Source organism: Podarcis muralis, chromosome 1 (genome assembly GCF_964188315.1).
Source record: "Podarcis muralis chromosome 1, rPodMur119.hap1.1, whole genome shotgun sequence".
In the NCBI taxonomy this organism is placed as follows: domain Eukaryota; kingdom Metazoa; phylum Chordata; class Lepidosauria; order Squamata; family Lacertidae; genus Podarcis; species Podarcis muralis.
The window spans coordinates 35,348,249-35,362,171 of NC_135655.1; the positions used below are offsets into that span (position 1 = coordinate 35,348,249).

The 13,923-nt window shown below is 43.8% G+C and overlaps 1 protein-coding gene across 5 annotated transcripts in view; it reads right to left on the reverse strand.

Annotated features, from left to right (window-relative positions):
- The window catches only part of AKAP6 (A-kinase anchoring protein 6), a 251,727-nt gene that overhangs the window by 208,408 nt on the left and 29,396 nt on the right, over window positions 1-13,923 (reverse strand). For 4 of the 5 annotated variants that reach the window (XM_028721039.2, XM_077926121.1, XM_077926106.1 and 1 more), the window contains exons 1-2: window positions 6,511-6,622; window positions 3,234-3,585 (exon numbers count right to left, since the gene is read on the reverse strand). In XM_028721039.2, coding sequence (XP_028576872.2) covers window positions 3,234-3,585; window positions 6,511-6,560 — 402 coding nt within the window. In that variant the 5' untranslated portion in view covers window positions 6,561-6,622. Of the gene's footprint in view, window positions 1-3,233; window positions 3,586-6,510; window positions 6,623-13,923 lie in introns of those variants that run through there. The other variant, XM_028721043.2, reaches the window with a different exon arrangement.

Sequence of the window (13,923 nt, forward strand, 5' to 3'; positions counted from 1 at the left end):
TCTGAGGAAAACCATTTCTATAATTATGACCAGTTACCGAATCCATTATCTGTTCCCGTAATGAAGTGTATTACGTACTCATGTCGGAGTTCTAAGCCTTTTTTTAAAAAATGGTAGTGCTTATTTATTTATTGTGTTATTTTGCTGTATAGAGCCGGACTGACCATTAGGCAGAGTGAGGAAACACGTCAGGCAACAGATGCTAGGGGCAGCCCATTTTCTCAACTGTTCCTCCTGAGCCTCTACCACATGGGTAGGCAATCTAAGGCCCAGGGGCCAGATCTGGCCCAATCGCCTCCTAAATCTGGCCAACAGACGGTACGGGAATCAGGGTGTTTTTACATGAGTAGAATGTGCCCTTTTATTTAAAATGCATCTCTGGGTTATTTGTGGGGTATAGGAATTCATTCATTCCCCCCCCCATATAGTCCGGCCCCCCACAAGGTCTGAGGGACAGTGGACCGGCCCCCTGCTGAAAAAGTTTGCTGACCCTTGCTCTACCACCTTCACCATTCCCATCTGTTGACACCTCAGAACCAGTTCGAAGATGTTCAGCAAAGGACAGCCACAAGGATGAAGGGGCTGGAGCAATTTCACTATGAGGGAGGGTTGCAGCATTTGGAACTTTTTAGGTCACATGGCAGAAGTTTGTAAGATTATGCATAGCATGCAGAAAGTAGACAAGAAAAAAGTATTTCTCCCTCTCTCATAATACCAGGACTCATGGACATCCAAAGAAGCTAAGTGTTGGAAGATTCAGGACAAATAAAAGAAAATACTTCTTCACACTGTCCATAGGTAAACTGTGGAAATCACTCCCACAGAAGGCAAGGGATGGCCAGCAACTTGGATAGCTTTGAAAGAGGATTAGACAAATTCAGGAAAGAGAAGGCTACCGGCCACAATGGCCATGTTTTACCTGCACTGAATACCAGTTGCTGGGAATCACTGGTGGGCAGAGAGCACGCAAGTCCATTTTGCAGGCCTCCCACAGGCACCTGGTTTGCCACTGTGAGAACCAGATGCTGGACTCAATGGACCACTGACTTGATCCAGCAGGCTTATCTCATGCCATACAGCTGCTCCTGGGGCCCCTAATTGGGTTTGCTGCCTCAGGTGTGGTGGAGGACATGATCCTATCATAAGTGTTGAAGCAAGACTCAACTGCCTGTCCAGTCTGCTGGAATGTGAAAGGGGCACCACCTGGTCCTTCACTACAGGTAGCAAAATTATTTGTTCTGGAACTCTTGCTGTACATACACTCAGATGCCAGACTTTCGGGGCGAACCTTGGTAATATGGTGCCATGTGCAAGGCCAAAATTTAATGCTCTCTGGCAGGGTTCTAGAGGTCCCACCTCCTTCCCAAAGCTGGGCAAGCGCTAACTGGGTTTTGGGAAGGAGGTGGGAGGATTCTAGCACCCTGCCAGAACCTTTGCACCTCCTTCCTGAAGCAATCACTTACTAGGCCTTGGGAAGGAGATGGGGAAGCAACCCCTTGGCCCTGGTGTGAGGAAACCTGTCCTAAATCCACTTCTACAAACTATCAGTCAGTAAAAGACCGAGGAAGGCTGATTAAAAATGTTTCCAAATGATGAGCAGTTTCTTCTCTCTCTCTCTCTCTCTCTCTCTCTCTCTTTCTTTCTAGGACATAAACACCCTTAATCAAATTTTCTAATCACTATCACAGGTTTTTATCTGCCCTTTCCCATATTAGAGCCTGCCAGCGCTGAGCCTGATATGTACAAGCAGAAGGGCCAAATCCATCAGAATTCAAACTCGAGTTACATGGGAAGAACAACAAGAAGGGTAATGCAGAAGCTAGGTCATGAGGCATACAGGTGGGGTGGAGTCATGGACCTGCCTCATGACACTAGCATCACAGCCACTTCTTCAGGTTGGGCTGGTATGGAGCAGTACAGGGCAACAGTGAGACCAGAGCTGCTCAGGTGTATCAGGAGGAATGCTGGATTGGTCCTTCTGGTGCAGGAGGATGGCTCTATCCATCACCACATGTGCCACCACACATGTCCTCATGAAAATTCATTAGCATTTTAATTAGAATATCTCCCAATATACACATTTTATTGACAAATTTGACAAATATACACATTTTGCTAAGCATATTTTCCTGTCTGGAGCCAGAGTCGGGGCAGGTGAGCACCTAGTGTCAGTAACGTTAACTCTTCATTCACAGAAACCAAACCAGTGCAGGCCTAGTGATTACAGCAACCCTTCCCAGTGGGTCTTGCTCCAATGAGGCAGTTGTGAGGACTGCAGGTCCCCGCCTTCCCACCGCTCCCTAAGGCTCCTCTGCCGGTTTCTTCCCTAGTAGCCTAAGGTTCTGGCTTCTTGCCTCTCTTTGCTCTGCCCTCTCCATTTCTCTGTGGGTTCTGGAAGACCAGGGAGGGAGGGGAGCTGGTCACAGCAGGAAGGGGAGATTCCCTGGCTTCTTCAGCAGCCTGCCTCATCTCTGCCTCTTGACCCCTCTCTGCTTCTGCCTCAGAATCTGAACTGCTCTTTGCCACAGCCTCTTCCTTCTCACTAAACCCTGTTGCCTCTTTAGCTTCCGACACCTCCTCCCCCCAGTCTGTTCTCTCTTCTCCCTCTGACCATGTATCATCGTCCCACCACCAATCTCCTGGCTCTGAGCCTTCTTCCCCTGCGGGGTCCCTTGAGGGGGTCCCCAGCTGGTGCCTCCCACCACTCCTTTGCATCCAGCCAATCCATTACATTTCCCTCTTATAATGCATTTGCTTAGGTTACTTTCACTACTACATGCATCTATATGCCTGCTTTACCTCAGCAGATGCATTTGGGTACACGTTACCCCCCACATTGCAAAATTCAGAGAGATGTGAATTTTGAAGGATAGCTCTGTTTTGGTTCGCATATTGTTGTTTGAAGAAGAGTTTGGCTTTGATATCCCACTTTATCACTACCCGAAGGAGTCTCAAAGCGGCTAACATTCTCCTTTCCCTTCCTCCCCCACAACAAACACTCTGTGAGGTGAGTGGGGCTGAGAGACTTCAGAGAAGTGTGACTGGCCCAAGGTCACCCAGCAGCTGCATGTGGAGAAGTGGGGACGCGAACCCGGTTCACCAGATTACAAGTCTATCGCTCGTGAACTGGTGTAAACTCACATTTCAAGGTGACCTGAACCAAATCCCTCCCCCATGCCTAGTGGTACCCTCTCCCTCACACGTAACATCTACAGAGAAATACTTCTGCTTACTTTCAGCTGCACCAAATGCACATCCACATGCTTGCTGTCCGAGTCCTGCTGCACCGAGTAAGTCAGATCCCTGACCCTTTCTGATGTCATCCGCAGCCATGTCTCAATCTCAGGCAAGTGGAGAACAATTTTCCAGTCAGCTCCCGTGTGAAGTGGAGGGGGCTTTTCATACTGTTGTCCGGAATCAAGATCTTTCATGGCGTCTTCTCCGCCATCTTGCTCGGTGGTGGGAGTCATGTTAATGACCATGGGAGATGCATCTGCAGCTACAGAATCCAGTTCCTGAGACCTGATGGGAGATAGTGCTACTTCCATGGCTAATGTCGGGAGCTCTAGACCATAATTCTTCCTGCTGTGTATACAGAAGAGAAGAAAGGCAATGGTTTTAAAAGTGAAAACTTGGATTATAAGTGTTCTGCCCACTCCACCCAAAATGCACATCAGTTTGGATTGCTAATAATATATCTGCTTAAGCTCAGGAAGCATTCCACCTTAGCCTCAAAAGCATGAAAAGCAGCCCATGTGCACCGCAAGCTAAAAAAATTAAATTAAATTAAAATTCTGCAGAAACACAACCCCAATTCAGCACTGAGGATAGCTGCAATCTGCATGAACCTTGCAAATCAAGTAGGTTTCCATAATTTATTTTGTTTCTGCTGGTTGTGAGTTGGCATAAGAATTTATAGACAGCAATACAGCCTCTGACCACTAGAAATTCCCATTAGCACCCCACCCTCCAGTTTCTGATATTACAATATTCATTGTTTATACATTTTCAAGCACATTTTTATTGCCAAAAGACACATAAACTTGCAAGGGATGTGTAGAGTTAATGAAAACTGAGGTTTTAGTAAAACCTGAGCATAAGTTGAGTTGCCAACAGCATGCAAGCCTGGCTTTGGAAAATAAAAGTGAAAGAATAAAAAACCCCAAGAGTATAATGGGATGGGAAATGGCTGCCAGTCTGATAGCAAGTAAGCAAGAAAATTTTAGGAGGGGAAACACCCCCCTCTGGTACTGCCATTGCTAATGGTGATCACCAACCCTGCAGAAACATTGCATAATTTATTTTCCCTTTTGAAGAAATTCAATGAAACGGACCCCAATTTCTCTGCCCACAAATACAGTGGGGAATTTTATGGGGCCATTTGCACACAGCTCCAGTGATAGGTAGAGATAAAGGTCATACAGATTACTCTCCCGTCTTCTTCCCAGTCGAAGACAGCAGTGCAATATCCAGTCGACACATAAATGTTTGGGACTGAGGGCTGAATAGCCTTGCTGTGATGGGCTATCTGGTCCTTTAAAAAAATAATCAGTGTAGTTTTATGCTTCAGCAGTGGAAAGCAGGGGTGTGGGGGGGGGCGTGCCTTCAAAGCACTAAATAAATTCATGGCAAACAGAAATAGCATGTCAGGGTTCTGCTAGGAGAGACAATAGCCTTGTTTCATTCAATAGCCTTGCTTATTACTTTTATTAAAGGTTAGATGCCCGAGCACCACTATACTGCAATGAACACTTTATAGCCATATTAAATACATAAATAGCAATAATCACAAACACTTTTTTAAAAATCTCACAAAAGCATGGGTGTATATGTTGTATTGCTTATCCTCATGAACTCATGAACATTGCTATCTTTGACATGTGGGCAACCACATTTTGGCAATGAGCACCATTTGTGGAGGAAGAAGTTAGGTTTTTAAAAATAGTCTAAGATACACTGCATCATGCTAGGCAAAAAAAAATCAACACTGCTGAAGCTGAAGCTGAACCTCAAGGAAAGGAAACGTGCCGCATGCAACAACCAGGCAGCAAACATCTGCACTTTTTATTTAGCTAAAAACTGCTAATCCGGAAAGGTTTTACATGTTCCTAATGTAGTAATGCAACAACTCCCAACACAAAACGTGTGTGTGTGTGTGTGTGTGTGTGTGTGTGTGTGTGTACTTTATGGTTGTAATATTAAACACACTTTCTTAGGAGTAACTCTCATTGGATTCAGTGGGACTTACTTCTGTGTAAACGTACACAGGATGGAACTATAAGGATGCAATCCTAAGCACATACGTCTACTCCAAGAAAGTTTCGTTGAACACACTCAGCGCTTACTTACAAGGAAACATGTCTAGGATTGTGTTGCATATGTGATTTTGACAAGTATGCCACAATGTCCTATCTAATGGTGACAATAGCAGCCAAATAGTCCCCACTGAGTGTCACAGTTGCATGGTGCCATTTTGTAATTTGAGAAAACCTTCCCCACTTGAGAACAAAGAAACACACCTATCTTAATTATTATTTGAACCCAGTCTTAACTGTGCCATTTCAATGAATTTTTTGAATTTTATTACGGTTCCTAAATTACTCTCAGCAACATTACATTCTGAATGCTGGATTCTGATTAGGCCCACAAAATTCACCATTGCCAATCTGAGCATTGCTCACAGGCAAACTAATTACTTCCTACTGATCAATATCTAGTACAACCCCAGGAAGCACAACACACAGCACTTGCCCAGTGGCTGTTGTGTATAAAACTGAGTCCTTGTGAAACTCTCTAAGCTGATCTCTCTCTCTCTCTCTCTCTCTCTCTCTCTCTCTCTCTCTCTCTCTCTCTCTCTCTCTTTCTCTCTCCACCCCCTCTCTCTGTGTACTGTATGTGTATTTCAACAAGGAAAATAACACTTAACCACTAACATACACCTTTAGAGCATGTTTCTGTATAAACACATTAAGGAAACCTCTCCCAGGTTGAAAAGAGAATGTTGGAGGAAGATATTCTGGCGACTCTCATTGGCATGAGTAACTGCTGGTCTGCTTCCTCTCATTGCACTCTTGAGTCTGCACAGCACTCCTCCAGCACTGCAGATACTACCGCTGTCATACTGGCAGCTATTAAAATTAAGACAAATCCTTTCTCCTATTACCCATAACAAAGTCACCATGAATCACTGCCAGTTACCACATATTCTCTCTCTCTCTCTCTCTCTCTCTCTCTCTCTCTCTCTCTCACACACACACACACACACACACGAAGGCTGAAAGTCTATCACATTTCCACACTGTCAAATTTCTTACAAACATAATCAAAACATTCCAGGCCAGAGCTTTCCAGCCCTTCCCTCCCCGTTCCTTAAAAGCTCACACTTGCTTGCAGCAAGTGTAGAAATCACTGAATAATTGCACCTAATTCATTACATGGTTTCCCAGAAGAACAAAAAGCTGCCCTAATCCAGCTCCCTAGGTACAAAAGGAAAGCAAAGATCTCACACACATTCCCAAGAGAAATGGCATCATCAGGCAGTGTCCTCCCCGGGTTGTCATTCTTCCTACTAATCTAGGAACGCCAGGCTCCTCTTCCCTGTCCTTCTGTTCGTCCACTAGCGTTCTGCTTGGCAGAGCAAGGCAACTGTCGTGTCATCTCTACACCAACCTATAAACCAGGCAGGCAAGATAGCCAAAACAAAATGAGCTTGATGCACGTGGCAAAGTCGGGGGAAAGGCAGGGGACTTGCTGAGAGCCTTATTGCTCTCATGAAGTCAGAAAAGTAGCTAAAATGCCACCACAGGGTTTAAAGAAAAGGTTAACAAATCCAGCTAGGAAATTTTTAGTCTGAGCTAGAGAGTGTTTTGGTCAAGGCTACAGACTGCTCCAGCTGCTATCCGCCCTAATAAACTAAGTGACCACTCAACAGGATAATTCAGCCGTTTCTGGTAGTCTCCTAATGCACTATTATCTCCTGCAGCTAAATGGATTTAAGGATCCATATTGCTCTGCTGAGAGCCTGCGTTTCCAGAGTCAGAACTCTGCTGACTGATTCACCATTTGTCTGACTCAGTAACAAGGCATTTCCACATATCAAAACTGCATGATAAGGCTGCACTGGAAGTGAATTATACATGATATAAATATATGGCACCTTTAAATAGTGAATAAAACAGTTAGAGGTGTGATATAACCAGTGTAAAAAAGAAAAAGAAAAAGTGGGCATTTCTTAGGGTCGCCATATGTCCCAAATTTCCTGGACATACCTGGAATACTGCAGTCGGAAGCAGTGTCCAGGCGAAAATGTCCACGAACCCGTGTCGGCAGTGTTGTTTTTGCTGATTTAAAAAAAGCTCAAAACAATGGCAACCCTACATTTCTCCTTCTACATCTTAGAGGACACATAAGCTTGACAGAGCATTTTTATACCTGCATTTTGGATCTTCACAATCTATCATATATTTAGTTGTGCATCAGATGGTCACAGTCCAATCCATGAGTCTCTGGTATCAGAAGTATCAAATTAAAGGATTACAGCATAGCAACATGCCACAGCTGTTCCATGCTGGCCTATTCACCTACCGAACTGACCTGGAACATTGGCAGTGCCTGAATGCCCACACCACAGGAGCACACCACAAATACAATGAAAGAAACAGCTGGGCAAATGTCCCTTTAATACAGTGCTCAAAAAAAACACATCCCATTCAAACGTAAGGTACAGATGATAACTGCTTTATCTGTGCCTCTTTCTTCCTCCTGGCTTTCTGTGCAGCTAGATGCAAAGCCTTTTATGCAATGTCTGAGATCTGTGCCTCACCCTTAGTGCGTAAGCCAATAAGCTTTCGGAGCTTCTCACAGAACTTGGTCCTCAGATCATGCTGACTCAGCAATCCATCAGTGCACCCATCAGTAACAGTAATTGGTCCATGTCAGACAAAAACTCATTAAGCATGTTAGGGTACAGAGAGGGGACATGTATCAATCAATGTTGTGTCCCCAGGATAGTGTGTTTCCTAATAAGCTCTTAATTCCCTCCCCCCACTGACCCATATTGTTAAAGCCAGCCTCCGTTCATTACGCAGCCATCTGCCTATCATGAAAGCAATTCAGTTTCAATTCCAGAGATCTTAAAAATAAAGGTATTTTGTTAACCACGCTCTCTTGCTGAATTTTAAATCAAGTTACGTAACAGCTGGTGCTGGAGGAAACTATTTTTGTCCAGATCGCATCTATCCCTCATTCAGCTGCAATGAAACTAATCTCTTCTCCTCTTTATAAAATCTAAAAAGAAGCTAAACCAGCTAACTTTGATAAAAAGAGGGAGAGAATGAGAAAATCGATCTCTTTATTAGGTAAAACAAAACATTGGTCTGGTTCCTATGTCACGCTAAGCCAAACCATGGCTTGCCACAAACACGCATGCTGCCAGAGATGAGATCATGGTTACTGTGCTCTTCCTTGGTCAGTCTGCTGCTGTGCAATGCTGAGCTAAGCCATGGTTTACTTTAGCATGGCGTCTGAACCTAGGCTTCTGGTTTAGCTCCCCTGGACAAACCATGAGCTCATGATTAGTATGGAGAGAGCTAAACCACAAGCCTGGATTTGGACAGCATGCAGCTAAGTCGAACTATTGCTTGGGTCAGCACAGCAGCCAGAACAAGAGGAGAGGGAAGAACAGCCGTGACCTCTTCTCCCAGAGTCCATGCGTTCACATTAACCCATGGTTTGGCTTAGCATGACATGCAAACCAGGTCATTATGCAACATACAGAATATAGAAATAGAGGCTTGGATGGTATTTCCCAGCTTCACAAGGCATAGTTTATGAAGCCAGATATAACTGTCAGGCTTCAGTACTCGTCTGTCACCCCTCTCCTCCTTCACTCAAATGCTGGCTTTGAAACTGCATTCCTCACTTGCACATAAATCTGAGTCACTGTTAGGCCTGAACCAGGGTACTCTGCGTGGTCTTCAAATAAGTTTTACTCAAAGCAGACCTACTGATAACATAACTTTGTCATGTTAATTAATTCCAATGGGTAAACTGAGTAAAATGAGTAAAAAAAAGTTGAATACCTCACCCTGTTTTCATCTTTGCTCAACTAATCACAATAATAAGTCTGAATTATTATGTTTGGTTTGGGCATGATGTGTAATTCTGGTGTAATTCAAGTGTAAAAGGAAATTGAAATTGAATTGTGTATGAGAAGTGTGGGGAGGGGTGACGGAGGAGATGGCAAACCCTATGCTTGTTCCTGGCTTCATAAACCATGGTTAATGAAGCCAGGAAAGAACATCCAAACCCGGTCATACGGTTGATCCTTAGAACAATCTACCACAGGTACAGAATATTATTTACTGACATGTACATTCCACTACAAAAACCACTTCTTGAGTTGCTATATCTGCTGCTGTATAATAGTGTTGTAGTGAGAAGGACAATAACCAGAGAGTTGTGTGAGAGACCTGGGCGAGAGGCAGCCAGCGGCCAGAGAGGAAGAATCATGCTTGATTCCTGTTTGCTTCAAAGGCTGGGACTACGGGAGAAGCAAGACCTTATGGGGTGTGAGTGCTGTTATCCCCTCCATCTTAGGCTCAGGTTGTATATATGTGTAAATAAACCATATATCCTAAAGACAATACAGTCTCCATTCTCCCTCATTCCAAGGAAACTGAACCCCTGCCAAGCGCATGGAACCCCAGGAATCTCACACCACTCAGAGATTGGGGTTGTGTGCAACATTATCTATCTGTAATTTATAGCCAAACACAAAGGAACACCACTACCACCGCATGATAACTGGGTAAAAAGCAAATTAAATACCATGTGTTTTGATATGCAGTTTCAAGAGGGTGGCGCTGTGGGTAAAAGCCTCAGCGCCTAGGGGTTGCCGATCGAAAGGTCAGTGGTTCGAATCCCCGCGGCGGGGTGCGCTCCCGCTGCTCGGTCCCAGCGCCTGCCAACCTAGCAGTTCGAAAGCACCCCCAGGTGCAAGTAGATAAATAGGGACCGCTTTATAGCGGGAAGGTAAACGGCGTTTCCGTGTGCGGCTCTGGCTTGCCAGAGCAGCGATGTCATGCTGGCCACGTGACCCGGAAGTGTCTCCGGACAGCGCTGGCCCCCGGCCTCTTGAGTGAGATGGGCGCACAACCCTAGAGTCTGTCAAGACTGGCCCGTACGGGCAGGGGTACCTTTACTTTTACCTTCAAGAGGAAATTCCATCACATATAGAATATTAAACATTTTAAGAGCAGTTTAAGCATATCAAGTGATGTGGAATTCATAAACACAGGAGGCAGTGATGAGTGGGTTGTTAATTTTTATATTCAAGTGAATTCTCATTCATTGAATAATAACTCTTTTTTTATGAAGCGGCTTCAGAATTAAAGAACTTAATTCAGATAATCCTCATCTTCCTGTACTCATTCCTCACAAGCATTCAAGCACAACGACTTATTTAACTGGCTTTTAAAAATCATCATCATCGTTATTATTACTACGAGTTGATTCTGGCCTTATGATGGACTTCCTATTTTTGTTTATTGCTGTTTTTAAAGTAGGTTGTATGTATGTATGTATGTATGTATGTATGTGAAGAAGATGACTGCTAAATGCTAGTAAATGCAATTTGATCTCCCTGGGCAGAAGAACATTTTCAGTTCAAGACTGGATGAGCTAGAGTTTTAGGGGACAAAAGGAATTTTTCTGACTTATTCATTTTTTAATTTATCCATTTATTAAATTTATATCCCGCCCTTCTTCCCAAAGGAGTTCAGGGCAGTAAACAACAAACAGTAAAACAACAATGATAAAAAAATCTTTAAAACATGACACCAAAAGGAAAGCAGTAGGAGAAGAGGAAGTGTGGGTGACCCCAGGGTGGATATCACAAGAGAAGTCAAGGAAGCTGTGCTGCTCTGCTGTTCCTTTCTGCTCATTTACTCTCTTCACACAAATGGCATGTAATAATAATAATAACAATAATTTATTATTTATACCCCGCCCATTTGGCTGGGTTTCCCCAGCCACTCTGAGCGCCTCCCAACAGAATATTAAAAACACGATAAAACACCAAACTTTAAAAACTTCCCTAAACATGGTTTCCTTCAGGTGTCTTCTAAAAATCAGATAGTTATTTATTCCCTTGACATCTGGTGGGAGGGTGTTCCACAGGGCAGGTGCCACTACCGAGCAGACCCTCTGCCTTGTTCCCTGTAGCCTCACTTCTCGCAGTGAGGGAACCGCCAGAAGGTCCTCACTGCTGGACCTCAGTGTCCGAGTTGAACTATGGGGGTGGAGGCGCTCCTTCAGGTAAACTGGGCCGAGGCCATTTAGGGCTCTAAAGGTCAGCACCAACCCATGTAAAGAAGACTTTCATGGTGGGTGACTTTATACACTTCCATATTTTACTTATGTTATTACTCTGATATCCCGCATTTCCTCCAAGGAATTGAAGGTGGCCTAAGGGATTCTCCCCACTTCCTCTTCTATCCTCACAACAACTGTGTGAGGTAATTTAGGTTGAGTCTGACTGGCCCAAGGTGCTTCATGGCTGGGTGGGGATTTAAACCCAGATCTCTCAGGTCCTGGTCCAAAACTCTAACCACTTCGCCACACTGGCTCTCATACGATGTCCCTATTGTAATCCCCCACAAATGTCCCAGAAAAACTGAGACATCCCGTTTCCCCCATGAGAGCACAGCAGCCATCTTGGGTACCACAATATCTCGTGATTTCACGCTGCGATCTCATGCAGCACCTCAAAATGCACATTTTTTAATGCAGTGAAAGCGCGAAGTGTGTCTTGTGGGCTCCATGATCTCTCACGTGTCATGTGACTTTCATGGGAGCACGAACAGGAAGTGGCATGTCCCAGTTTGGGACTCAATGCGTTGTAGGGTATGCTGTGTGTTGGATTGCCCTGTGGACAGGGCACATGGTCAAACTATGTAGCCTTTTGGTGTCTTCCGCTCAATTATTGCAGGAGGGATTTTGATTACAGTAGTACCTCGGGTTAAGTACTTAATTCGTTCCAGAGGTCCGTTCTTAACCTGAAACTGTTCTTAACCTGAAGCACCACTTTAGCTAATGGGTCCTTATGCTGCCGCCGCGCCACCGGAGCACAATTTTTGTTCTCATCCTGAAGCAAAGATCTTAACCTGAAGCACTATTTCTGGGTTAGCGGAGTGTGTAACCTGAAGCGTATGAACCTGAAGCGTATGTAACCCAAGGTACCACTGTATTTATACCTCTCCTTGATGACTGCCTATGAGAAACCTTCGCCAATCACAAAGTGCAAGAGGGCCACAAAGCACAATTCTAGAGAGTTAGACTGAATGGACCAGGGAGCTTGTTTCCCATACCCCTCAGGCAGATGTAAAGTGCAATGTGCAATAGTTGGTGCAAATCTATCATTACAAAAGATACACCGCTGGGGAAAAGTGTGTGCATTTTATAACAAGTCAATGGAACTGGAACAGCTCTAATAAAAAGTGATCTTCACAGAATGTGTACTCTGCTGGAAGGCTTTACCGTGCAAAAAGGTTTTAAGTATCAGGGCTCCCTCATGTCTCAGGAGAAGAGACCTGTTGAGATGAGAGGATTTCCTATCCATTTTCGCTTGTAACACAAGCTGCTGTTACTCTCTGTGTCTTTCAAAAACAGAGCAAATGGGAAATGGCACAAAGAGAGAGAACAGCTTTAGGCAAGCAAAGACAAATTAGCAGCTTCTCGTGAAATTGACAAGAATACACCATGATTTTTAACAGCTAATTAATTATACCCTGACTTTGTCACCTTCAAGGCTGTGTTGTCCACATTGCCAGTCCAAAACCTTGAGAACAATTAAACAATTAATGCCGTGGCTTGTTAATATATTATGCCAAGGGTGGGATGACACTCTTTTATTATGTATTTATTTATTTTACAAATGTGTACATCACCCTCAATCTCCAGGAAGTGTTTCAAGAGTGTGAGATTCCTTTCAGCACCAGACTCTGCTTTCTAAACCAGCTTTTTATCTTCTTAAACTTTCAGGCTACAGGAACTGGATGTTGCACACTATAACTGGCTCTTAGGATCTCTCCTGCGCACACACTCAAATTGAAAAATCCACTGGGGTCACCATCTATACATGAGTTTGTGGGTAATCCCAGGACCTCCATACACACATCCCAGCAAGTGATCACAGACCCTCCAAGTGTCCCTATTTTCCAGGGACGGTCCTGGATTTACAGAAGCTGTCCCAGTTTCTGATTTGATCCCAGAATATTCTGCTTTTACTTAGGATGTCCCTATTTTCATTGGAGAAAATGTTGGAGGGTATGGAGTTATGTGACCCCCAAGCAAAGGAGATAAGTAACTATACAACCTTTAAAGGACAGTCCTGTATAGGGGAGTTTTTAAATGTTTGTGTTTTTATATATGTTGCAATATATATGTTTATATATGCACAGAGTGGCTGGGGCAACACAGTCAGATGGGTGGGGTATTATTATTATTATTATTATTATTATTATTATTATTATTATATAGGACATCCCTATTTCCATCAGAGAAATGTTGGAGAGTATGTGATCACCAAATTAAAATGAGTATTTTCTTCAAGTAGGAAATGCTTACTGATACACACGAAAATTTATTCAACCAAATCAGTGTTTTAAGGAACAGTTTTCTTGTTCCAGTACAGAAATCTGTGACTGTTTCTACACCACTCCATGAAGCTAAAACAATTTAAGTATATCATCTCAAGGAGCTGGTGGAACAAAACCATATGGCTGTAATGATACAAAGCATTAAATGTAATCAGGCCAAGTTAAATTTCCCTGTCTTCTGTATAGCTCAAGTTATTTAAACAAAAGTAACAGTGGGTGGCTTGAGTCAAATTACAATCACTGTAGGACATCAAATGATACTATA